This window comes from Dasypus novemcinctus, chromosome 5, assembly GCF_030445035.2.
Source record: "Dasypus novemcinctus isolate mDasNov1 chromosome 5, mDasNov1.1.hap2, whole genome shotgun sequence".
In the NCBI taxonomy this organism is placed as follows: Eukaryota; Metazoa; Chordata; class Mammalia; order Cingulata; family Dasypodidae; genus Dasypus; species Dasypus novemcinctus.
In genome coordinates, this window is record NC_080677.1 from 55,729,920 (window position 1) to 55,754,888 (window position 24,969).

Consider the following 24,969-nt stretch of genomic DNA (forward strand, 5'->3'; position numbering starts at 1 on the left):
GGAACCCCAGATTACCATCCAGTCAGAAGATAACAACCCCAGAAGGAAGCAAGCCTTCTAGCCTCTGAAACCATGAGGCAATAAATTCCTGATCTTAAACCAACCCATTGTATGGCATTTGAACTAATACGGACAATATGTGTGCTTTTGTGATTGGCTCCTTTCACTTAGCATAACGTTGTCAAAGTTCATCCGTGTATAGCATGGATCAGTACTTTATTCTTTTTTATGATGAAATAATTCCATTGTATGGAGTTGATTCACATTTTTTGTTGGTCCAGTCATCAGTTGATGGGCACTTGTGTCTCCACTTTTTGGCTATTATGAATAGTGCTCCTGTGAACTTTCGTGTAAAAGTTTAATGTAACCATAATAGGTTCATTTCTCTTGGGAATGTACCTAATTTGTGTGAAATTTCTGGTAACTCTGTAACATTTTGAGAAACTGCCAAACTGTTTTCTACAGTGCTGCACCGTTTTACTTTCCCACTAGCATTGTATAAGAGTTTTGATTTATCCATATTCTTAGCAACATTTTGTTATTCTCTACCTTTTTTATTATAACCATCCTCGTGTGTATGTAGAACGGTATCCTGTTGTGGTTTTAATCTACGTTTCTTTGATAGCTAATGATGCTGAACCTTTTTTTCATGTGCTTATTCATCATTTGTGTATCTTTGGAGAAATATCTATTCAGATCCTTTGCCTTTTTTTTAAGGGGGCTGTTTGTCTATTTATCTTTGAGTTGTAAGAACTCTTTATGCAATCTAGAGTTCCTGAAAGCTCAGCAGTTTTTTTCCCTATAATTTTTTTCATTAAAGAAAATTTTATCGAAGTATCATTCATACATGAATATATATAAACAATAAGTGTGTAGTAAAAGTTGTGAACTTACAAAACAAACATTCATATCATTATATAGGGCTCCCATACATCACCCTACCACCAACACCTTACATTGTCATGAAACATTTGTTACAAACTGTGTAATATCATCATCAAAATACAAAACTAACTCTACTAACTCTAACCCATATCTTCCATTTGGTGTATTCTCCCCTCACACACACACCGATTATTAACAACCTGTGTTAGTATTATGTATCTGTTACAGTTCATGAAAGAATGTTCTAATATTCTGTTAACCACTGTCCTTCTTCCACCACAGGATTCACTGTGTTACACAGTCCCATGAAGCACAACAGTTTTTAATTTTGATTAAATACAATGTATATATTTTTTCTTTTCTTGTTTGTGTGAAAGGTGTCACATCGAAGAAATCATTCCTAATCCACAGTCCTGGAGATTCATACCTTATGAGTCTTCTAAGAGTTTTATGGTTTTAACTCTTATATGTTATGTCTTTGATCCATTTGAGTTAATTTTTGTATTCATTATGAGGTAGGGAGTTCAGCTTCTGTCTTTTGCATGTGGATATCCAGTTTTGCCAGCATCATTTGTTGAAAAAACTGATCTTACCCCATAGAATTGCTTTCAGCACATTGTTGAAAATCACTTAATTGTAAATGTGAGTGTTTATTTCTGGATGCTCAGTTCTATTCAGTTGTTCTATATGTCTGTCTTTGTGCTAGTAATACAGTCTTTCTTAGTAGAATGTATTTATTTTTTTTTTTAAGATTTATTTTATTTATTTCTCTCCCCTCCTCCCCACCATTGTCTGCTCTCTTGTGTCCATTTGCTGTGTGTTCTGTGTCTGCTTGCATTCTTGGCGGCACCGGGAATCTGTGTCTCTTTTTGTTGCATCATCTTGCTGTGTCAGCTCTCCGTGTGTGTGGTGCCACTCCTGGGTAGGCTACACTTTTTTTCCCATGGGGTGGCTCCTTGCAGGGCTTACTCCTTGCGCCTGGGGCTCCTGTACATAGGGGACACCCCTGCGTGGCATGGCCCTCCTTGCATGTGGCAGCATTGCATGTAGGCCAGCTCACCACAAAGGCCAGGAGGCCATAGGTTTGAACCCTGCACCTCCTATATGGTAGGCAGATGCTCTATCAGTTGAGCCACATCCACTTCCCATACAGTCTTGATTATGGTGATTTTGTGGCAAGTTTGAAATCCAACTTTGTTCTTTTTCAAGATTGTTTTGGCTTTTCTGGGTCCCTTGAATTTCCATATGAATTTTCTGAAAGAAATCATCTGGGATTTTGAAAGGGATTGCACTGAATCTGTAGCTCAAATGGGAATATTGTCATTTTGACCGTTTTAAGCCTTATGATCCATGAAGATGGAATGTCTTTTAGTTAGGTCATCTGTAATTTCTTTCAACAATGTTTTAGAGTTTTCAAAGTATAGGTTTTGCACTTCATTTGTTAAATTTATTCCTAGGTATTTTATTTTTGATGCTATTGTGAAACTAATTGTTTTATTAATTTCATTTTCAAATTGCTCAATTCATGTGTATAGAAACAGTTGATTTTTGTATACTGAGCTTGTATCCTTTAAGTTTGCTGAATACATTTATTCTAATAATGTTTTAATGTATTCCTTGGGACCTTCTGTGACCTCTGTCCCAGCTATTTCCTCTATGGCCATACTTTGTAGCTTGGGAAATTTATTAACTTAAGGAAAATTAGTTGACTTTTTGAGGTTATCTCTAGGAAAGAAATAACTACCACTTTGTAATTGTCTTTTTTATGATCTAAAAAAAATGCAATGAACTTTTTAAGCTAGAAATACTTGTAGAGAAAGGAAAGTCTCACAAATAAACTAAATGGAACCATGAGCTTATTTATTGATTTTTTTTTAATACCACCACCATTATAAGGAGGTATGGGGACCATAGGCCTTCCAAATATAACTTCTTTTATACAGACTGAAATAACAATGATTATAAATTTATTTAAGAGACAAGAATTCTAATTTGTTTTTACTTTCAGGAGGAATGAGTCGTATATATGTGTGTGTGAGTACATATATGTAGGTGTGTGTATGTAGATATATATATATAGCATTCACAGTCTAGTGCCACATTAGGTTTTGCTTCTTTGCCTATCTGACCTCAACCTGGGATAAGATTTTTAGAGATTTCCATATTTTAGATCGGGGAGACCTTTAGTGATAGATATGTGAAGTGATACTTGTTTGAAAGCCCTCAATCAGAGAGTCTAGAACACTTTGGATTTTCTTTTTCCTCTCCAGGACCACAAATTAGGCTTGGAAAAGTCAGAGGGTGGCTAGGGTTTAGTAGTAGGATGGCACCTAAGGTCAACTCCTGCAGTCTTTATTGTAAAGCTCATGGAACTGCCTATGGAAACTAAAGTAAAGAACAGAAGTGGACTTGAAATTTACCATGTTTTAAAATTTCTCGTTTTCTAGCTATAAAATTGGAGTAAGATATTTATCTCTCATTTCTATACAAAGAATGAAGAAATGAAAACAAAAATCAAATGGTAGGAAAGCCATCTGTACCTCTTGAAAGAAGAAAAGCTTATTAATCTCAAGTAGTATAATTTCTGCCCACCAGAGTGGGGAGAAAATGTCAGGGATCCACTGAATTGTTACTATTGTGTTATACATGTTGTTTCTATTCATAAACTCTAAAGAAAGTATAGAGACAAACATTTCAGAAAAATGAATGTCTCCGAATGATTTATCAGATCAGGGAGTAATAATCCAGAGACTCAAGCCAATAAAATATATTTGGAGAAAATGTGTGGCTTTTCAGGAGTGGCAATATTTAATTTTTTATTTTTTAAAAGAGTTTAAAAAGTAAGTTGGAAAATCTGTAGGTTTCTTCTTTACCAAATAATCTTCCTTCTTTCTCATCTCATTTGGTTTATCCAATTAGAGAAGCCTGACAATCTTACGATATTTGAGTACCTACACTTCTGTTAGGTAAGTCAGGAGAATGAAAAATAAATTGTATAGAACTTGTACCAGGTGGTAAAATAAATAACTCCAGGTCTCTTTTTTTTCCCTGCAAAGTCCTTTGGCACCTGTTCTTCCCATAGCAAACTCTTCACCATAAATGTAGCATCAAGTCTTTGGGATTTAAAATTAATAATATTTGCTGCTGGCAGGTGACGCCAACATCTGTGGTTGCCTGGAGCACGATCTTGTCATGTCTCAGTAACCGTGGTTAGCCTTGATCCAAAAGTCTTATGGAACCTTTAAGTCACTTCCAGAGCTACAGACCTTTATTCCTGCAGTTGCTCTCCACTGAAAAACTCCCTCACAAGTCTTCCTGTCTGAATAAATCCTCAACAGCCTTCAGGGCCTAGATCAAGTTTTATCTTCTCCGAGAAGCCTTCCTCTACATGTCAAGTTCTTCCCGTCTTAAACTTTTCTTTCCTTGCCATGAGGATCACTTGCAGTTTAGCACTTATCCAAGTATAGTTCTTGGAACTGTTTAATTCTTTCTTGTGGATCAGGTCCTGATGTAATGAGGCCCTGGACCCCTTCTATCAGGGGAACCTGAGGTGCTGGTTTAAATGTGGATTCTTGGGCTGCTGAATCAGAATCAGCTCAGGAGTGGGTCTAGGGGTTTAATAAGCAAAACTGATGATTCTTATGCACTTCACTAAAGGGTTAAGAAATGGTGGTTGAAATAGCTTCTCAGTAAGGTGGATACTGCAGTGCCCTAAGGATTAATGCCACTGACCTTACCTTGCTATTATAAACCTTTTCTGATGCGTTTTAATTCAACTATTTACTTAGTGAGGAGTTTCTCTATTTCCCCCACCATGACAGGCATGGTGAGAGAATCAGATGTGAAAAATACACCGTCTGCTCTCAAGGGACTACTAACCTGTTTGGAAAGAAAGAATATACAATAAATATATATGTGCACCTTTATATAGACATGTCTACATATATATGCACTATATAAACATTTCTTAAAACTGATCATCAGTAGTGCGTGTATATAGGATTGTCAGTTTTTGCATTTCAGAGAAGTCTTAGGAATCACAGCTCTTTACTTCAGAGCGACTAAATTTCAGTGTGATACTTCAGGCAGGATTTTGCATAAAAGAGACAAATTCTGTTGAGTAGTAGAAAAAGCTCTCTAGGCTCAGTTCTAAGTCTCTAAGTTCTAGTAAGCAGTCAGGAATGTTAGTTATTTTATAGAAGAAATAAGATTGTTCGTAGTTTTAGCTTATAAAATAAAATGGATAATGTGTGTTGCAGTTTTATATGTCAACTCATTAGCTATTTGCTTAATCTCTTTCTGTTACTTTCTATGTAACATTAAAGGGGAGGGGTCAAGAAGAGGAAGGGCCTTATCTTTTACAGCTATCCTACGATTATTAAATTAAAACTTTATTTCACCTGAATGCTTGGCAGAATGGAACACTCAGGTTAACTGAGGATAAACCAAAAAGCTATTTTTGTTTTCATATTATCTCTAAATTTTTATTTCATTTTAAGAAACTGTCCTACTTTTTTTTTTTTCCAAGTAATTTTTTCCCCTTTAGTCACATCTTTATCATTTGAACATCATTTCTTATTATTTATTGGTCTCAATTAGAAGATTGTGGAAACCTTCAGTGAATCTCTTTTGGGCCTGCTTGGTACAGCTTATGGAAATTTAGATACTGAAAAGAGGTTAAAGGTTCTCTAGATTCATATCTGTTTTATTGACAAAAGTCTGTCTTCAAGATATTAAGGTATTTATACCAGTAGCCATTAGAATAATTCCTGGCCTACAGTTACTACTCAGGAAATGTTAGCTGTTATTAATAGGATTGAACCCAAGTCGTCTGAATTTCAGGACGATAATTTCTCAGTTGTTTTAGAGCTGGAAGGAAACTTGAAGAGAGTTTCCTACATACCTCATTTTATTGACCCATGATCAGACCCTCAGGAAGTGTCTTTTCTTCCCACTCCCCATCCCCAATCCTTGATTTACTTCATTTTTCTTTTGCCCAGCCTCTTTTTTTCTTAAAAGTGGAGAAGTCAGAATAAATTGAGGATTGTACTTTTAGACTTCTATTTTATTGTCCTCATCAGAGCCAACCTGAGGTTTTCTGCCACCTTTTATAAAATTTATGCTTGGTATAATTCTGATTTTTACTGCCTTTTCTGTGCAGATACACACCCAATCTTAGGTTAATGGCAGTACTACTGTTTCTTCATGGCAAGTCTTTAAAAATTTCTGGAAACACTTAAAGCATGGACTAGTAACTATGTGGGTACAAGGGTGATGGAGGTATGAAATTTGAGGGAAACAGTGAAAACATGGGCCAAAATTTTTAGCAACTTCTAGAGGTTTAAAGAACATTCTCTCTCTTTTTTTCCTTTTCTTGAAATAGAGGCCAAAAGCAAAAAAAAAAAAAAAGAAAGAAAGAAAGAAAAAAGGCTATCAGGACAGTTTGTTCCTAAAAATGAGTAGATTTGGTAGATATATTTAAAGATGTGAAAGCTAGGGAAAAAATCATTAATACAATAATAATTTGTGAAGACTAGTAAATTTTTTTAAAGTAAGAGAAGTTAGCTTTTTCATATTGTTCTTTTCTTCACTTTTCATATTGTTTCTTTCTGTCAGTCCTCTTCTAGTTTCATAGTAGAGGTTAAGAAGAAACGATGCATCAGTATTTGTTCATTTGGTAGCCCATCTTGAATGGGATTATTTGGACATTTTGAGAACTTCAAGTTAAAAGGGTAGCACAAAGTTAAAGAATTGGGCTGCTAGCGTTTCCTCTTATCTCCCTTTTCTTCGCGTACAGCTTTGAAAACTTCTTGGGCTTTTTAAATGTCAAATAGAGATTTAGAGATTTTGACCATGAGCTTCAAATTTTTTGTCTGATTTCTAAGCCTTTAAAAACTCTGTATTGTTAACTTGATATAAAGGACTGTATTTAACACTTAAATAGTGCTGTCTGGGTGCCTGTCTATGTATGTGTGTGTCCTGCTACTAAAGATTGTGCCTAGAAAACAGTCAATATGTGCTGATAAAAAATGAAATTATGACATTAGTTTTAGTTTATCATTTTGGTTTCCTAATGTCTGTGTGTGGGAGAGAATGAGAAAGAGAGAAACTTGGTAGCTCTCCCTTGCATTTTGTTTTTAATGTTGAATTTCATCTGATTCCACAAGGATTCTGAATTTTATATCTGCCATGGTTTTATATTCTACATGTGTTTTTAAAATTGTTAATCTATATGTTTTATAAGAAGAAATCAGCAATATTTATTTAATAACAGGTTTTATAAGGAAAAACCTGCCTAACTTTTGTTTTAATCAACCTTTCTTTTCTCTTTTCAGAGGATGTTAAGCAAGTTTTTGGACAGACCACAATTCATCAACATATTCCATTTAACTGGGATTCAGAATTTGTGCAGCTGCATTTTGGAAAAGAAAGAAAAAGACACCTGACATATGCAGAATTCACTCAGTTTTTACTGGTGGGTCTAGCTGTTAAAAAGTTTAAAAGAGTAAATATGAGTAAAACAGGGAACAAATTGAGTGTAAATGACACTGGTTTTGACTTGAGCCTGAAACCTGGTTTACTGCAAGTATTCTAACCCTGGCCAGACAATGCTATTTAGAGCTATTTCTTTATTTGTATGTAGAAACCATAGAACTGTGTAGTCAAACGCCTTCAGGTTTAGGAGGAATAGACACTGAGGCCCCAGGAAATCAAGGGGTTGGCCCAAAGTCACACAAGTCAGGACCTCAAACTCTTGACTTGTGACTCATTCTACTACTATTTGCCAATATTTAGTTTCCCCCTGAGAAATGGGCAGAGGTCATTATCGGCATCAAACCATAGAATCATTTTACTGGAGGCCTTTCAAAGACCTAACCCACCGAGTCTTGAACTTGGCTGCAGATTGGAAATCACTGGGAAAAGCCTTATACGCTCTTGTTGCCTGTATCGCGCCTTTAGAGATTCTTTTAAATTGGGGGGCAGCCTGGGTATTGTGTTGTTTACATTGTCCCAGCTGCTGCTAATGTGCCGCTGAGTTTCAGAACCATTGTTCTGAGGAGGAATGTTCTGGCCATGCCCAGGGCTGAACCCTGGAGGAGTGGTCTGCATTTCTGGGACAACATCTTCCCTGACCCAGTCCCTCCTGCCTTTCTCTCTTCACCCTCATCCCCCATTAGAATCATATCGGGGGTCCACGAGTGATGTCAACAGAAGAGTACTAACAGTTTAGTTTCCTTAGGTACAATTTGCAAAGAGTTTTAGTTTCAAAATAAACAGGCACTGGAGGTCTATATCTCTGTGATATATATAATAGTTCTATATGATAAACCCCTCCTTTTGTTTTTTTATGCATTTGTTTCTGTGATGATAATTTTATAAAAGATTCACTTAAGGGGATTGTTTATGTTGAAATTCTGGATTCTGAAGAAAATTTTGCTGAGGAATCCACCTTTAGTTTGTGTTGCTAGAAATAATACCCCCTTTTCTTTCTGGTGCCCAAGACCTTGCCAGAGTCTCCTGAGTAGCAGCTAAAAACAGTTCTGAGGTGGTGGTAGAGAGTATAAGACTATAGACACAAACATGGAGCGCCGGGGAGCTCATCCGTGATAGTTTTTTTGGTAGCATTCTTAGGCACTAACATATGTAACAAGTTAACTTTAATAGGTGCTCCTCTTTTTGATTTGCCTTTAAATATATTTATGATATATAGAATTTGTCATGCAATTTAGTTTGCTTTCCATTTCTTGGACTTGCAGTAACTTAAAGCAAGATGTCTTAAACTTGCTTTTGTATTTTTTTATTATAAAAACATGTTAATGTATGTGAATCCCTGCTTTCAGTTTTATATCAACACAAACTTAAATAACTCAGGTGGAGAACGGGATATGGATTGTTGGATTTTTGCTGTTGTTTACACAAGACATTGGCGCGCAGTAGGAGGTGGTATTCATTTTGATGAGGAATAATTACAATAGTGCAATTGAGACAAATGCCTCAAATTGACTTTATGGAACACAGCAGCCTAATTAACTTCTAGTCTTAATGGGATGTTAGCAATAGTAAGAATGATCGTATTTCTCTTTAAGCAAATATCAATTATGCTGAATTGAATCAACTGTGGAACCACTCACAGCAGCTTCTAGGCCTTCCTTGAGATAGGAGGATACCTGAGTCAAGGATTAGATGACTCATGGATTCCTAGTTATGTTTCCAGCTGCAACTTGTAGAACATATACTTAGATTTGACTCCATTCTGTAATAGCGAATGCAAATATCCCACAATGTCCCGCATGAGATGATTTTGACTTTGTAGCCAGAATGCAAGTGCTAAACATTTTTAGATTAAAGTGGCTGTGGTGGTTATTTCTGCCAAGGCCTTTCTTTTGTGTCCCATTCCAGGCCCAGATTTAAAGGAATGAATGGATGGTGACAGGCTTTACCTGAGAAATGCCAGGTTTGATATCTGTCATTTGAGTTACTCCCCACTGCTTCAGATACTTTGTTTGCTTCCTTTGGGCTCTTTTCTGGATGCAGCTAGCTTCTTGAAGATGTAAGTGAATTTAATCCCCTATGTTTCAGGCTCTTGCTTTGTCAGGCATGCTCCCGCCCTTGAGCTCTAGGGCAGGGCTCAGAAACACTGGCGCCAAGGTTATGAAAGCAGATGCTTGAGATGTGAAAGGGCTGCCACCTTGCATGCGGCTGCCGGTCACCTGATGAGGAAGGGGTGTAGCCTGAGGGACAGCTGAGAAGTGCTTGTGGTTTCAGGGAGCTGGAGTGGGATGTGGAGACCACACTGCTCTCTCCCACTTTGGGTCCCTAGGAGGTTGGTCAGGTTGATTCCATCAACTCATCACATTTGGGTGTCTTTTCCCAGACTTATGTCTATATATGTGTGTGACTGGTAGGTGGTGCCTTCTCAGCAAGTTCAGATTTTTAGAAAAACATTTAATAAATGCTTTGTATCTCAGTAAGTGTGAGTTTGACATAAATTGCCAGGGCTCCCTTTGGTTTCTGTTTCATCTGTGTTTGGTCTGGACAATGTGCCCTCCCCCTGCTGAGGCAGCAATAGCCCTATGGGCATTGCTCACATGGTGAGCTGGTGTCTCCTGCTCTGTATTTTGGTTATAAAAGTCATTAAGTGTAGAGTCTATTTTATAACCTTTGAATTGTTAAATTTGCACTATTTGTACTTTGCATCTTAATAATGTTGAAGCAAGGGGCAGGGTCACTAATTTCAATTTCTTGCTTTCGTCTTGTGCCTCATTGGTAGGAAAAGGGTTTATAAAGGAGTGGGGGCTCATTCCTGTCACTCTCCACATACCTCAACTCTCAGCTCCTAAAACAAGGTTCTTATTTATGGTTGTTGGTTGAATGAATTTTTTAGGAGACAATGTGGAGAAATTTTCTTGTACTATACTTAGTGCTTGTGTTGGACAAGCCGCCCAGTTCAGCAAATGTTTGCTCAGCGTCAGGGTTTGCTGAGAGGCTTGTGCAAAGGGCTGAGAGGGCAGTGATGTACCACCTCTGAAGACACTTGTGATGTACTAATCTAGGGATTTCTCCTACATCTACTTGCCATGCAGCTCAAAAGAAGCAAGCAGGCATAAAATGAACACCAAAGGGGTTTGCCCTTTTGTAGCAAAAACTGTTAAAGGAGCTATAAGCCCAAAAACAATATGCAAAGAGTGGTAGAGCAGCCACCCACAGTATAAACTTAAAGAACCAGGGAGGAGCATAAAGGCCATCCAGTTATAATTGCCTCGTTTTACAGATGAGGACTCTGAAGCCTTCCGCTTTAGAGGCTCTTAGTGATACCTCGTTTGTCGTCTTGATTTCCATTTCCCTCATGGCTAATGATATTGAGCATCTTTTCATGAGCATACCGATCCATTTAATATCTTCTTTGGAGAAATGTCTGTTCAGATTCTTTGTCCATTTTTTCTTTTTTAATTGGGTGGCTGTTGTAGGCACCTGGGGACACAGAGTGACAAGGCCTCTTGGATGTTTCGGCCGAAGTATTCTGTTGTCACTCTTCAGAGTCATTTTAAAAAAGGGAAATAGTATTTGTATAATCTTGATAATACTAGGTACTTTAAAATATTCTTTTTCTGCACTGTAATTATCATTATCCCTTGTTTAGAAAAGAATAAGATTCTAGGGTAAAATTTTGCATTTACAGGTAATTTGCTAAGGAAAAGGCCCATAGCTTTCATTAGGTTCCCAAAGGACTACCCCAAAAAAGTTAAGAGCATCTGCTCTAGAGCTTAGCTTCTTCTGTAAGATTCCAAGCATGTGAGAAATTTAAAAATAATGATGTTACCAATATCAGGACATACGCTGCCTCCAGGGCCAGTGCTATAAATAGTTATTTTATGTTCTAGAAGGGCTGTGCTTCTTAACTGGGATGCCCAGTCATGCATTGCTAACATTTACCTTTCCTGACCCCTAACCATTAATTGCAGATATGATCATCAAAAAGGGTAGGGGTGGATGATACTGTCATTTCCAATTATTCCTTGATGATTTGTGTCGGGCATATATTTAACATATGATTATTACAACTCAAAAATAATCTATTCATAGGAGTTTCCAATGACCTTAGGGTAGAAAAGTCTAGGATTGCTACCAAATCCAATCATCTTGTTAACCATAAAACTGTTGCTACTAATTACCTCTCAGAATTTTCTGGCTTAGTAAGTGCTTTTCCTTGTATGAGTCCTTGCAGTCACCTTAGGAGCTAAATAAGGCAGTTGCTATTATATCTGAATGAAAGATGAGGGTTCAGAAGCTTACATTTTCTGGACTTGTTCAAGATCAGACCTGTAAAACGGAGGTTGAATTTAATTTCCCTAAATCCATAGCGGTATTTTTAAAATTTTATTTTAAAAATTATCTGAGGGGCTTTTTTAAAATGCAGGTTCCTGGGCCCCTCTTCCTCCAAGGATATGATGCAGAAGGTCTTGAAATAGGGCCTAAGAAACTGCCTTTCCAACCAGCATCCTGAATTGTGATACCCCAGGTCATCCAGGGACTACACTTGGAGAAACATTGACCTGGTAGATAAGCCTGTTTAAAAGCACAGGTCTTCTCGTCTTCAACCTGAGTAGGATGGAAGCCTGGAGAGAAGTACCCAAGCCAGTTTGTGTTTCAGAAGGACCATTCTGGCTGTCGTGTGGAAAATGGGTAGAAAGGGACCTGACCAAGGTCACGGTACAAGCCAAGAATGAAACAGCTGTGACCTGAGTTAGGTGGTTGGTACATGTATACTTAGGAAATATTGCAGATTCCCTTCCAGACCACTGCATTAAAGCAAATATCACAGTAAAGTGAGGAACACAGATTTTTTTGGTTTCCTAATGAGTCTGAAAGTCATTTATACTACCCTGTGGTCTATTAAGGGTGCAGTAGCATTATGTCTAAAACCATCAATATGCATACCTTAATTAAAAAGTGACACGGAGAAACATAGTGAGCACATACTGTTGAAAATAATGGTGCTGATTGACTTACTTCATGCAGAGCTGCCATACGCCTTTAATATGTAAAAAATGCAGTATGTGTGAAGTGCAGTAAAATGAGGTATGCCTGTAATGAGGTATGCTGGTAATGGTGAAGTAAATGGATTCAAGAGAAGTTTAGGGGGTAGACATACAAGGGTTGGTGATTTAATAGGATAGGCATCCCAAGGATTTACAGAACTGAAGGTTGACTTGCAGGTTTCAGGCTTGGGCAAGGGGTGCGTGGCAGTGTCCTTTATTGACATGGGCAGTCCAGGAGGAGGAGCAGACTCTAATGAGATGCTGGCCAGTTGTGTGTTGCATATTGTCGCTGTTCATGTGTGTGCTGGTGGATTGGCTCTGCCTCCTCACCTCAGTTACCTGGAGTTAGGATGATTCTGTAGTACCTCTGTGGCTCCCAAAGACTCAGGATTTTCTGAAGAATCCTGCTACCCATTTAATGGAGCCAGGAAATACCTTCTGTTTCCAGGAACCTTCCTCATATTACTCTAGGAACAGGAATTATCAAGAAATCTGCAATGCTCAAAATGGGTGGAGAGACCAAATGTTGGAATTGGGATTCCATTAGTTAGCCAAGAAACTTGATAGCTGACTTAGGCTGGGACTGTGGTGGTCTGGAGCTCTATACACCCCAGAAGTAATGTTCCCAAACCTAATCCATTCCTGTGGGTGTGGCCCTCTGGATGAGGTTACCTCGGTTAAGGTGTGGCGCACCTCAGTGAGGATAGGTATTAATCCTATTACTGGAGTCCAGTATAAGTGGAGTAAGATTCAGACAGAGGGAGGGCAAGAAAGCTGAACCCAGAAGAGAAGAGAGAGACCAAGAGACCACCATGTGCCTTGCCATATGACAAGCTAAGGGCCAAGGATTGTCAGCAGCCAGCTCCAGGATGCCACAGGCTGTGGAGAGAAAGCATTGCCTAGATTATCTCCTTTCCTAACCTCAAATCCAGAAGCAAATAAATTCCCATTTTTAACTGGTCCATTTCATGGTATTTGCTTGAGGAGACAAAGGAAACAAACAGGAACTAAGAATCCCCTGTGTCTTCTCATCAAACAGCATTTTAAGAATGAAGGTATCTGACCCAAAGAGTCCTGATCCACAAGAGCTGTTGTTTTTGCAATCATTTAACTCAGGTCCCCATTTTATGAGAAAAGGATAATGAAACCCAGAGAGGTGAATAATAGTTGGCAGAGCTGGGAACAGAACCTGGGAATCAGAGCTCTGCCACTTGTACCCAGCAGGTCATTCTTATTGGTAAGGACCCTTGTCTTGAGACCACATGAACCCTAAGACAGCCCTGTCAGATACCAAAGCATACTCATGTTGATAATGCAGCTGAACAAATTTGGTTCTTTCTGTTAAGTGAAATTCCCTTTATTTTGGCTTACAAGCCAGCATGGCATATAGATCAGCCCAAGCGTTTTCTGTGTAAAATGGAAAGTTTGATTTTTCAGGTTCTGAGCATTAAAGCAGTAGGCTCTGGAAGTCTGCTGTTTCCAGGTACTGGTGGTTGCTACATGTCTCTAGAGGCCAAAGGGTTGCTGTGCTGGTTGGTTGTGGCTTTATAGCAGGGGTTCTTAACCTTTTTTGTTCCACGGACCCCTTACTAAGTCCACACTATACTGTGTATTATTTAATAAATATATCACACGTGCACCAACATGTCCCCACAGAAATAATGTTTTATTGACTTTTAATTCAAGTTCACGGACCCCTTGTTAAGAACCCCTGTTTTATAGTCACCGTCACTTAAGGGTTGCTGCTATATATGTCATCCTGATGTAAGGGGAAATTTTTTCAACACCAAAAAGGCTTTATATTCTAAAGAGAAATTGCCACCCTCATCAAACAAAATAAAACCTATTTTCAACTTACTACAGTCAACCAAAGCAGCGTAAAATTCTTAAACTTTGCAATTGATAATGGATTTCAGGTGTTAACAAAAACCAATCACTCATTAGAAGGGTGACTGAAGCCACATTGTTTAAAGAGGATAGTGGACAGTTAACAAGTTCCTTGTTTAGAATGCTGTAACCTGAGCCATTTGTGCCTCCCCACTGTCCCCCAACTTGGCATCTGTATTAGTTAAAATATCTAGACCGTGGTGGACCTTTAGCAGCCAGAAACCACGTTTGTATTTACATTTTCAATATGCGAGTGCTTTTATGTTGATTTTAAGTTGGACCAGATGGGGCCTCTAATAAAGCTTTTCATAAAAGCTTGATGTTCTGAAATGAAATAATGAGCAAAGGTGGCTAATGTTGTTTACCGTCAACTCTGCCAATAGATTAGATTGTGTTTTCTGTCCAAATGGAAGCCATTGCAAGTTTGAAGATGGGTGACCAGAGGTGAGGTGATACCCTGATCAGGTGGAGAATTTGATGCAGGACACGCTCCACTTGCACTGCACGCTTTCTGCTCTCTGGGCAAAGGAAATCAGGATTCATTGTGCTGTTGTGCCCATGGAGTTAGCCAGCTTGCTGTTTGTGGGACAGCCTGTTGTGCAGGCTTTTAGAGTAACATCCTGGTAAAAATGAACACTCCACACAGCATCTCCTCAGCTGGTACCCACTGTGAAGTTGAACGTTAAATCAGAAGAGCAAGGAAATTGAGATGGTCAGCTCTCTTCTTGGTTCCTGCCTCGGTGCTGCTTGTGTGCAGTACTACATGTGTCGCTGCTTCTGAAGACCCTTTTAATAAAAGTCCCCACCCAGTGAATTGGGGATGAAATTTCATCCAGAACTCTGAAGTCGAGCCGCCTGGGCTGAATGTGGAAAGTACAGAAAAATGTTAAGAATTGGCATTCCTATCTCATACCTATTTCATTGCTATGTTCTGTTTTTACTGTTTAAAATATGTGGCTCTTTATTTTAATTAGATTTTTTTCCTCCAGATTAGCATAGGATTATGAAAAAGTGAATACTTATACATTAAATAGTATATAGGTTCTGACATTTGATGTAATATCGAATTTATTTGAAATAGAACTGAATTTGTTACCATCTTTTTTGAAGCAAATCTTCTTTATACATTTTGTTCCTCAACGTTGCCTACCTATTGCCCAGAATCCTTATAACACCACCCCTAAAAACGAATTCTTTTGAACTAGTTCCTTATTGATAACTCCCTGCTTTTATTAAAGTTTTGGTTTTTAATTTCAAACCACAAACGTGCAGACTTGCCAGGGGTCTTGTTTGGTGTTCTTGGCTTTATAATATAAATCATCTGGGTCTGCTCCTTGTTTTCAGGGTCTATTTTTTTTTGTTCCTGATAAACTGTTCTCAAGCTGAAATAAACTTGTATGTCTGAATAGAGGTGAAGAGAATTTTTGCATTCAAAATATACCCACTTGAAATTTGGTGATTATTAAGGAAATGACAAGCCTGGAACCATTAGATGCATGGTGTTAAAACTAAAGTGTGTAACCCTGATATATGTTTATTTCTGTACAACTGGCAGTTTTGAAGAGTTTGATTTTTTTCCCCTACAGCAATCTGAATGGGTGTGTTGAAGTAGTTGGAAACGGCCGCAATGCAAGTTTATTCCATTAATCATCATGCACCAGGGTGGGGGGAGGGAACAGAAAACAACTCACTAGTAAATATTAAAGAGAAATTGGGCCTCCTTTCTCACACCTGAGCAGAAGTGCTGAGAGAGAGCTGTGTAGCCCCTGGCTCTAGTCAAGGGCCTTCTGGCCCCAGCTGGTAGGAGGGGCCCTTTCTCTCAGGTCAGTTGCCTCTTCCATCTGCGGCTTTTAGGAGGCACCCTCCCTCCCACCCCCAATGCCCAGCACTGATGAGGGCTCTTGGCACAGCATCCCAACCCTCTGGGTTTTCTGGAAAGTCTAACGCCCGCCTTTTTAAAATTTTCTGTGTAGACTTATTTAGGTGTCAGTTAGATGTTTGTTGTCTGACTGTCCTTGGGCATACACTGTGGGGATCTCCTATATTTCTGCAACTATTATTTCTTTTTTCTGGTTGTTGTGGGTCTCCCTCTGTAAGGAACAGGCATTCTTGTGTGGGTTGAGATTGTGGCTCGAGAGTCAGCCTGCCTGGGTGCCTGTCGGGTTCTGTCTTTAGCGCAGTTGCCTTTACTTCTATTCTCCGTCCACGCAGTGGAGATGGTGGCAGGACCTACCACACAAGATTGTCGGAGAATTCAGAGATGATGCCTGGAAACAAGAACCCCTGGAGCAGAGTACACACTTGACACTTAATAAATGGGAGCTTTATTCCTCCCCACCCTAAAATTCTGTTTCCTATATTTTCCAGATTTAAATTTCAACCGGTACCTCCAGTTTTCTTTTGTTTGTAGCTACTTAAACTCATTTCACTCCAAGTTTCTCATCATGATTATCTTTTTCCCCTTGTTATTTTCCTTTGCCTTAGATTCTTTGTCTCTCCCATCATCCAAGAAGAGAATTCTTTGAGCTATATCTTGCTCTATTTTTACATTCAAGTCATCACCAAAACATTTTCTCAAATCTCTTTTCCATTTTTCTATCCAAATCCTTTTAGGATTTTACCCAAGGCAGTTTAGGTTTGTATTTAGGAATCTCCTTTGGTATCAGACATACCTTCGTTTGAATCTCAACTCTGCCCCTTCTTAGCTGTGTGACTTTGGACTAGTTTCTTAATCTCCCTGAGCTTCAGGTACCTCTCTGTAAAATGAAGACAGTAATTATTACTTCACAGAATTATTGTGCAGCTAATTGAAGTGCTGCCTTTGAAGTTCTTGAGATAGCTCCCCCCAAGCCTGCTTAAACACTTGCTGTTCTCGTCCTCCATCCTGTCTGGCCTTTATCTTTTTATTCCTGTGGCTACTTAAAAATGACGCAGCAGAACTGCTGTTCCTTACTAAATGATTTTTGGAAAGACTCAGAGCTTATATTGGCAGGGATTTTAGAGGTTATCTGCTTAAACCTTTCACCTTGACAAAAATTAAAGCTACCACTTATTAAATGCCTGCCTGCACGGCCTCTGGTTTTTGCAGCCCTGCAAAGAAGGTGGGGTTGTGCCTAGTTTGTAGAAGAGAACCTGCGGCTCTTAAGATGCAAACACACTAAAGCCCTCCCAGCTAATAGTGTCAAGACTGATATTTGAGCTCGGCCCATTCCTGTTCCAAATCACATATTTTTGGCATCAGACCATATTGCTTCCATAACCTCCTCTATTAAAATAAAAAGTTCCTTGATACATGCTCCTCAGCCTACAGTTGAACAAATACTTCTAGTAATAGGGAACCTGCTACTTTGCAGGGTAGTCCATTTTATTGCCGGAAAGTTCTAAAGATTCAGTACTTCTGTGTATTATGCTAAAACCTGACCCCTATAGCGTCTCTCCCTTGAATTTTTTTTTTTTTTTTTTTTTGGTAAGAACTATAGAGAGCAAGTCTAAGGACATTTTTACTTAAAGTATTTGAGTGTAAAGGTTGAGTCTCCCATTGTTCTCCCCTCCCCCCCAAAAAACCTTATTTTCCTACCCTAGTCCCCTTCATCTTGAAAATGAATGTTATTTTACAAGTGCTGTATTTCATGAATACTAAAAGCTTTCTGTCCTAGTTTTACTCCTTCTGGTTTCAGATATGGGAACCATCAGTCTGATGGTAGTCAAAGTACACATTATATTTTTCAAAAATAGCTTCAGAATTGCAAACAGAGAGCTTTGATTTTTGTTACTCTGCTCTAAGTAATGAGCCTGGTAATTTATTCCAAAAATCATTCATTCCTAACTTAAATAGTTAGAGTATCTGTGTGGTAGCTCCCACAGGCCTCCTTATTTGTCAGTCTCCTCCTCAGTCTCTTGGGACTATGGGAAAGAGAGCAGAAGGTGAGCAAGGCCAAGAAGGCCTTTTAGATTGAGTTTCTCTCCTCCATGTTCCCTGCTACACAGAGGCAAAGCAGTCCTGATACCCTGAGTGCACAGAAGGCTTTTGCCTTAATTGAAAACTTCCAGGAGCTTTACAATTATCCTATGAAAATAATCAACAGAAAACTTTCGAGTGTTAAGAACAACTTAAAAGCAAGTTGTTTTTATTTCTTCATAGCCATTAAGATTCCTAAGTGAAAAATGTATATTTTAATCAAACTCCTGACAGTGCCATTATCCACAGCATGCCGGAGTATTCAGAGGGGTAGGACTGCCTGGGTTTGAATTCCAGGTTTGCTGACTATGGTCTCCGAGACCTTAGTTGCCTCACCTTCTTCAAAGAGGTTAATAGTCCTATCTACTTTAAAAGGTTGCTGTGAGCATTAAATTGGTAAATTCTTATGAAGTACTTAAGAACACTTTATGTCTGGCGCCCAGCAAAATATGTACAGTTAATGAGATTGTTGGATCAGTTGAGTTAGTGGTTTCATTTCAGCACCCAGAAGAAGAAACGGTCAAAACATAAAGAGATGCTTTTCAGAAGGCAACCCACATCTTCAGTAAGCTAATATTAATGTTGGGGAAACACCTAACTAAATGTTTTAAGTATAGCCCACTATTTAGAGAAGTACATGGATCTAGTGTCTTGTTCATGGAATTATTCATCTTCAAAAGCTGTTGGAAATGTATTCTCAAGTTGCTCATCATTAGGGGGAAAAGGGCTTTCATATTTTGTGATCATGGGGTCCCTGTTGGTAACGGCACAGAGACAAAAAAGGCCGCAGTGCTCACTGCAGGTGCATCCCCTGTCCTGCAGTGGGTGCATCCCTCCCCGCTTTGGCGTTTGTTTCTAGTCTTGGTGTTCTGTCTTCACTGTCCTCTTGGGAGATGGGGTGGCTGGGCAAAGCCATGCCGTTATGATCTGAAGATGCCTAAGACTCTCTGAGTTATAAACTAGGGAAAATGGTACATAATTGAAAACACCTTCTACTATTGTTGAGTGTGATCCTAGCTTAGAAACACTTTAGCAGTGGGTCTGGCAATTCAAGGACAACGATATTCATTCACTTTCCATTGAATACATACTGTGGTCATTTTTCACTCCAGGATGTTAAACAGTCAATTTCATCTGTCCTTTTAAATTACTTATACATGTTTAGTCTATCATGCTTTGTACATCCAGTTGGTTTTATGGAACACCCAGAACTGACGATAATGTGTGTCATTTATCAAGTGCCTACTATGTGTTTTTTGCCCGGCACCGTAAGTGGGATAGAGAAAAACAGAATATAGTCTCTTTTCCCTCAGTAAGGTAGGGGGAGAAACAGGAATATAAATAACTGCCTGTATTAGAAGAGGGAAAGGCACAAGCATTATCACTGAGTTCAGACAGCAAACCACATGAACTCAGATCAAGTTTTCAGTTAGGAGACCTGGTTATTTTTACCTAAGGGGTGACATTTGAACTAAGCCTTGAGGAAGAGGGAGGAGTTCAGGAGGTAGAAAAAGGGGTGGCAGGTTTCAGTAGGTGAGGAAAGAGTATGGCCAAAGACCTGGAGGTGTGGAAGGGCTGGCTGATGGGAGGTGTGGAAGGGCTGGCTGATGGGAGGTGTGGAAGGGCTAGCTGATGGGTGGTGGGAGATATGGGTCTTGAGTGCTCTGCTTTGGAGTTGGGTCTTCATGGTGATGGGCTGTTGGAGGTTTCTGCAGAGGGAGATTGAAGTCAGATGTGAGCTTCGGACCTCTGGTACATGTGAGGTGGGTTGCGGAGGTCAGAGAGATGCACCAGTTGATGGCTGGGACCGTGGTGGTCATTCAAGTGGGATCTGAGGAGTGTCTGAACCAGTGACATTGGGAATAAAAAGGAAAAGATATATTTGAGTGAACTTTCAAAAGTCAAAGTACCATAGTTTGGTAAAGTATTGCTTGCTGTGTGGAAAGAGAGCTTGAAGAATTGAAAATGACAGATTTCTAAGAGAGGAGACCAGAAAAACAACATGCCTGTAGTTAAGCTTTGATTGTAGGAAAGAGCCCAGGTCTGAGGGTGAGCAGGGAACCTGCAGCATTGGTGTAGTCAGGCTTGTGTGTAATTTTATGGCTTCAACAAGAGACCCCACCTGGATATGCCCACTAAGCAGCTGGAAATTCTACTCCAGCAGGTAAGAGTAAGAGATTAGGATTTGAGAGTCAAGCCTTCGCTTGAAAGAAATCCTTGAGGACTCGGGGGTGGTGGATGGAATTTCCTAGCATAATAGAGTGAGAAGACAGAAGGACAAAGAGCTGACACTTGCCCCCATTTAAGAAATGAGTGGAGACAGTGTCTGGAAGATCATGGTTCTAGAGGAAAATGTCAACCAAGATAGGCTGGATCAAAACTGACAGATGGTATCACTAAGGAAGGCTTTTGAATAGGGAGGAGGTAGAGTGCTGCAGGCATCTAGTGCACCCAGGGGGTAGAGGCCGGGAATGCTGTTAAACATCCTGCAATGCACAGCGCAGCTCCCCCCACAACAAAGACTTAACCAGCCCACAATGCCAGGAGTGCCAAGGTTGAGACATCCTAAGCTGGGAACTAGCATATTCCAGAGGAGTCCACTCTTTTCAGTCTGTTACGGCATTATGTTTGTGTTCCAGGCTGAGGTTAAGAATTTTTACTCTCTCCTTTTGAGGGAGATGAGTGTCCCTGCAGGAATTTTTCCTTTGATCATCTGTGTCACCTAAAGTGGGTTTGACCAGAACTTTGAACCTACCGAACTTTATTACAGTTTATATTTTCTTTGTGCCCTTAAACTGTGTTCCAGCAGAACACAAAAAGTGATCTGGTTTCTTGGATAGGAGATTTAAGGTGGACTACATTTTCTTAAGATGTATTCACTGGTCTGCGCTAAGATCTCTTTCTCAAAAAGAGGCAGTAGCTTGGCGGCACTATTTGACCAGCACGTGAGGGCTCCTTATTTCAAGGCGTGGTCTCCATTTCTTCACCCTAGTTTGAAAATGATCAGTGATTTGTAATAGTCAAGTGAGAAGCATAAAGAGAGTGCTTCACCCTCTTTATTTGTAGGAAATACAATTGGAGCATGCAAAGCAAGCATTTGTACAACGCGACAACGCCAAGACCGGAAGAGTTACAGCCATTGACTTCCGAGACATCATGGTCACCATCCGCCCCCACGTCTTGACACCTTTTGTAGAAGAATGTCTAGTAGCTGTAAGTTATAAACAACTTGCCCTAGTAACATTATTTGTTATACCCAGTTTAAGGTCAATAAATAAAAGATTATGAAAGCAATTCTTACAAATTACATGGGGTTTTTCTGTTTTAAACATTTGACATTTTCTAAATGTGATATCATACATTACTAAACTTACAGACAATGAGTGTGTTTTGGCTAGTTTTAGTGTGAAGAGGTTAATTTTTGGTTGTTTAGATAATATGGACTATCTTGGGAATATTGTATTAACTGATAAAAGAAAAAAGGAAAAACAAATTTGTGATCTCATATTTGTTGCGCTTCCACTTCTGTCTCTTCTCCAAGATGAAAATTAAAATTAAAGTAAAAACAGTGCACACATTTATTTGCTTGTTAGAGTAGTAAGCAGAACAGAAATCCAAACTTCATTCATTCATTCATTCATTCAGCAAGCATGTGCTGAGGCTACAGTGGGACATGTGACAGACAGAGCCTCCTGTGTGTCATGGTACCTCCATCCTAACTGATGTCCTGCCAGTGTCCTTAGGCACAGACATTAGGGGTGTCCTGGGACATTTTCTAGTGGTCGTTCCCAAGCCTTGGCCTTGGAGTATCAGAATCACCATGGCTAATTCTTAAAAGTACAGATTCCAGGGTCTCTTCCAGACCCACTGACTCAATTTTTACGGGTGGTGAGGACCTGGAATCTGTAATTTCTAAAGCTTCTTAGCTGATTCTGATGATCATTCAGAATTTGGACCTATTGCCAAATGGTTACTGTCCTTTTGTTCTTCCCAAGGAGAACACTGTGTTTTAAATCTCTGTTGGGTTTCCCACGATGTTCACCATAGGCAGGAACTCAGGATAACCTTTTGTTTTTTACTTTTTTTCCTGGTGCCTCTTTTTGGAGGCGTGTCATCCTCACAGGGCCTTTTCCTCTTTGGCACCATGTTAATCTAACTCCTTTTTTTGGCCCCCTTTCCCTACCCCATTTTATACTCTCATATCAGCTATTTTAAATGATTACAAAGAGAAGATTTATGTAGTTGTTACCTTCTAAAGAAGTGCTTTCCTAATGAAACATTTTGCCTTGTTAGGGAAGCATAGAATTTGAAACCCCATATTGAAGTTCCATTCTAATGGACGTGCTGTCTGTTTCCCTTGACCCCTGTGAAGAAATATGGTTTCTTACGAATTGTGATTATCAGAATTCTGACCGGTCTTAACTTCCGTCAAAGCACATGATGTCCCATAATTTTACCATAATACACTTGTTTGCACTAAATCCCACCAATGTAAAGTCTGTACTTAAATAATTCTTTATTGCCAGTTATTAGTAACATGACAAGTCTTGATATTAACATTATGTTGACCACTTTTCAAAGTATGTTTGTTTTGCTATAATATGGTTTTGCATGTGTGCGTGTGTAAAATAGGGTTTTGCATCTATATAAGCCTTTAAGATTTGCTCATTAGATGAAATAAACCAACTTATAAAACATTTCCAATTGAAATTTGAGCTTCGTAAATTACTACTGGTCCTCCTGTTATAATCCTACACATGTATGTATTTAGTTGTCTAGGAGTTGTTTGTGGAGAGTACAAGTTCTGGTCATGATTAGTTGCAGTTACTTATAAAAATCATTTATGAGTTTTTGGGTTTTTTTTTATATGAAGGAAAAATACTGATGGCCTTTCTTCTTATATAAGCATTTTTGATTACTTCCAAAGTAGTATTTGATACATGTATTTCTGAATCTTCTTCGTTCTATAAATCCCTTGTTTATTTTTCTTCTTTTTTTTACCACTTATTTGAGGCTGCTGGAGGTACCACATCTCACCAAGTTAGTTTCTCCTATTTTAATGGATTTAATTCGCTCCTTAACAACATGGAACTTATTAGAAAGATCTACAGCACTCTGGCTGGCAACAGGAAAGATGTAGAGGTGACAAAGGGTGAGTGAGAACATCTCTGAATTCTTGCCTAAAAGTATCTTGATTAAAAGGGCAACCAAAAGATTATGTTGACAATTTTTCTATCCCATTGAAACATATTTTGTTCTCCATTCTTTGTGCAGACAGAAAAAGGCAAACAGAAGACCATCTTCAGCAAGTTTTAAATAAACAAAAGACAGTCCTTGGGTGAGGGGAATGTAAAGTTTTAAAAATGTTCTTGAATCCTGCTAGAAATTGAACCAAATTGGCAGCCTCTACAGTGGACTTCAAAAGTAGTTGAAAGGGGAGCGGATGTGACTCAAGCAGTTGAGCACCTGCTTTCCATGTCAGAGGTCCTGGGTTTGGTTCCCTATGCCTCCTAAAAACAGAAGCACAAACAACATGCAAACAATGAAACAACTCAGGGGAGCCTGTGTCGCTCAGTGGTTGAACACTGGCTTCCCGCATACGAGGTCCGGGGTTCAATTCCCCAGCCCCGTTAACCTAAAAAAAAAAAAGTAGATGACGATTCACATAAAATTGTGTTATGTTGGTGATGGTACAAGTTGATGGAACAGGATATTATCAGCATTTTTAATAGGATTTTTTTTTTAAACAGAATTCCTTTAGTACGTCCAAAACTTAGTTACTATAACCTTCTAGGACCTATGCATATGAAGTTTCATATCTGCTTTCTTGTTTTCCCTAAACTGCGATTTTAATTACATCCTGTGTCATTTGTTGAAAAGCTTCATAAGGCATCAAGTTTTTAAACTAAATATTAGAGAAAATATTCTGTCTACTTTTTCTAGATGAAGGAAGTAATTAGAAAATTCTTACCCTCTTCGGATTGACTTGAGTTTTACAATTGATTATAAAATTTTGTAATGTTCACTTATTCCAGTGCCTTGAGTTAATGCCGAATTTGTGGTTATTCTTTCTTGAATCTTTCCTTTTTAACTTTTTTTTTTTCCATACAGAGGAGTTTGTTCTGGCAGCTCAGAAATTTGGTCAGGTTACACCCATGGAAGTTGACATCTTGTTTCAGTTAGCAGATTTATATGAGCCACGGGGGTAAGTTGGCTTTTTTTTTTTTTTTTTTTTTTTTAAATCAGCTTAATAAAAGGAGGTTAGGAGGCGAGGGTAGGAAGAGGGCAGCAACCCAGGAAGAAAAGCAGCCAACTTAAAGGCCACTCTGAAAGAAGGGAAATAAAAGAAGGAAGGAGTATTTTAAAATTCCGTAATGTAAATCCTAATGAACTGGTGTTTTTGTCGTTGGTGGTGTTTGTTTTTCCCTGCAGACGGATGACCTTAACAGACATTGAACGGATTGCTCCCCTGGAGGAGGGAACTCTGCCCTTCAACTTGGCCGAGGCACAAAGGCAGGTGGGCGAAGAAGAGCACACGTGCTTCCCTTCCCGGTGTTTCTTTAGTAGTGCGGGGACCCCGTTCCACTTGCAGTTGCCTTATGGTACTTGAGTCTGACTTAGCACTTTTCCATTTTGCGCCTAAAATCCAGGCAAAGGCTACACAAAAATTACTGGGAGATATTCTGATTAAAAGAGATT

At 39.1% G+C, this 24,969-nt stretch overlaps 1 protein-coding gene across 2 annotated transcripts in view; it reads left to right on the top strand.

The window, feature by feature from the left end:
* Positions 1-24,969, top strand: part of SLC25A13 (solute carrier family 25 member 13) — a 185,142-nt gene that overhangs the window by 88,924 nt on the left and 71,249 nt on the right. For both annotated transcript variants that reach the window (XM_004470737.4, XM_071215167.1), the window contains 5 exons: positions 7,221-7,360; positions 21,337-21,483; positions 23,284-23,422; positions 24,382-24,475; positions 24,703-24,787. In XM_004470737.4, coding sequence (XP_004470794.1) covers positions 7,221-7,360; positions 21,337-21,483; positions 23,284-23,422; positions 24,382-24,475; positions 24,703-24,787 — 605 coding nt within the window. The remainder of the gene's footprint in view (positions 1-7,220; positions 7,361-21,336; positions 21,484-23,283; positions 23,423-24,381; positions 24,476-24,702; positions 24,788-24,969) is intronic.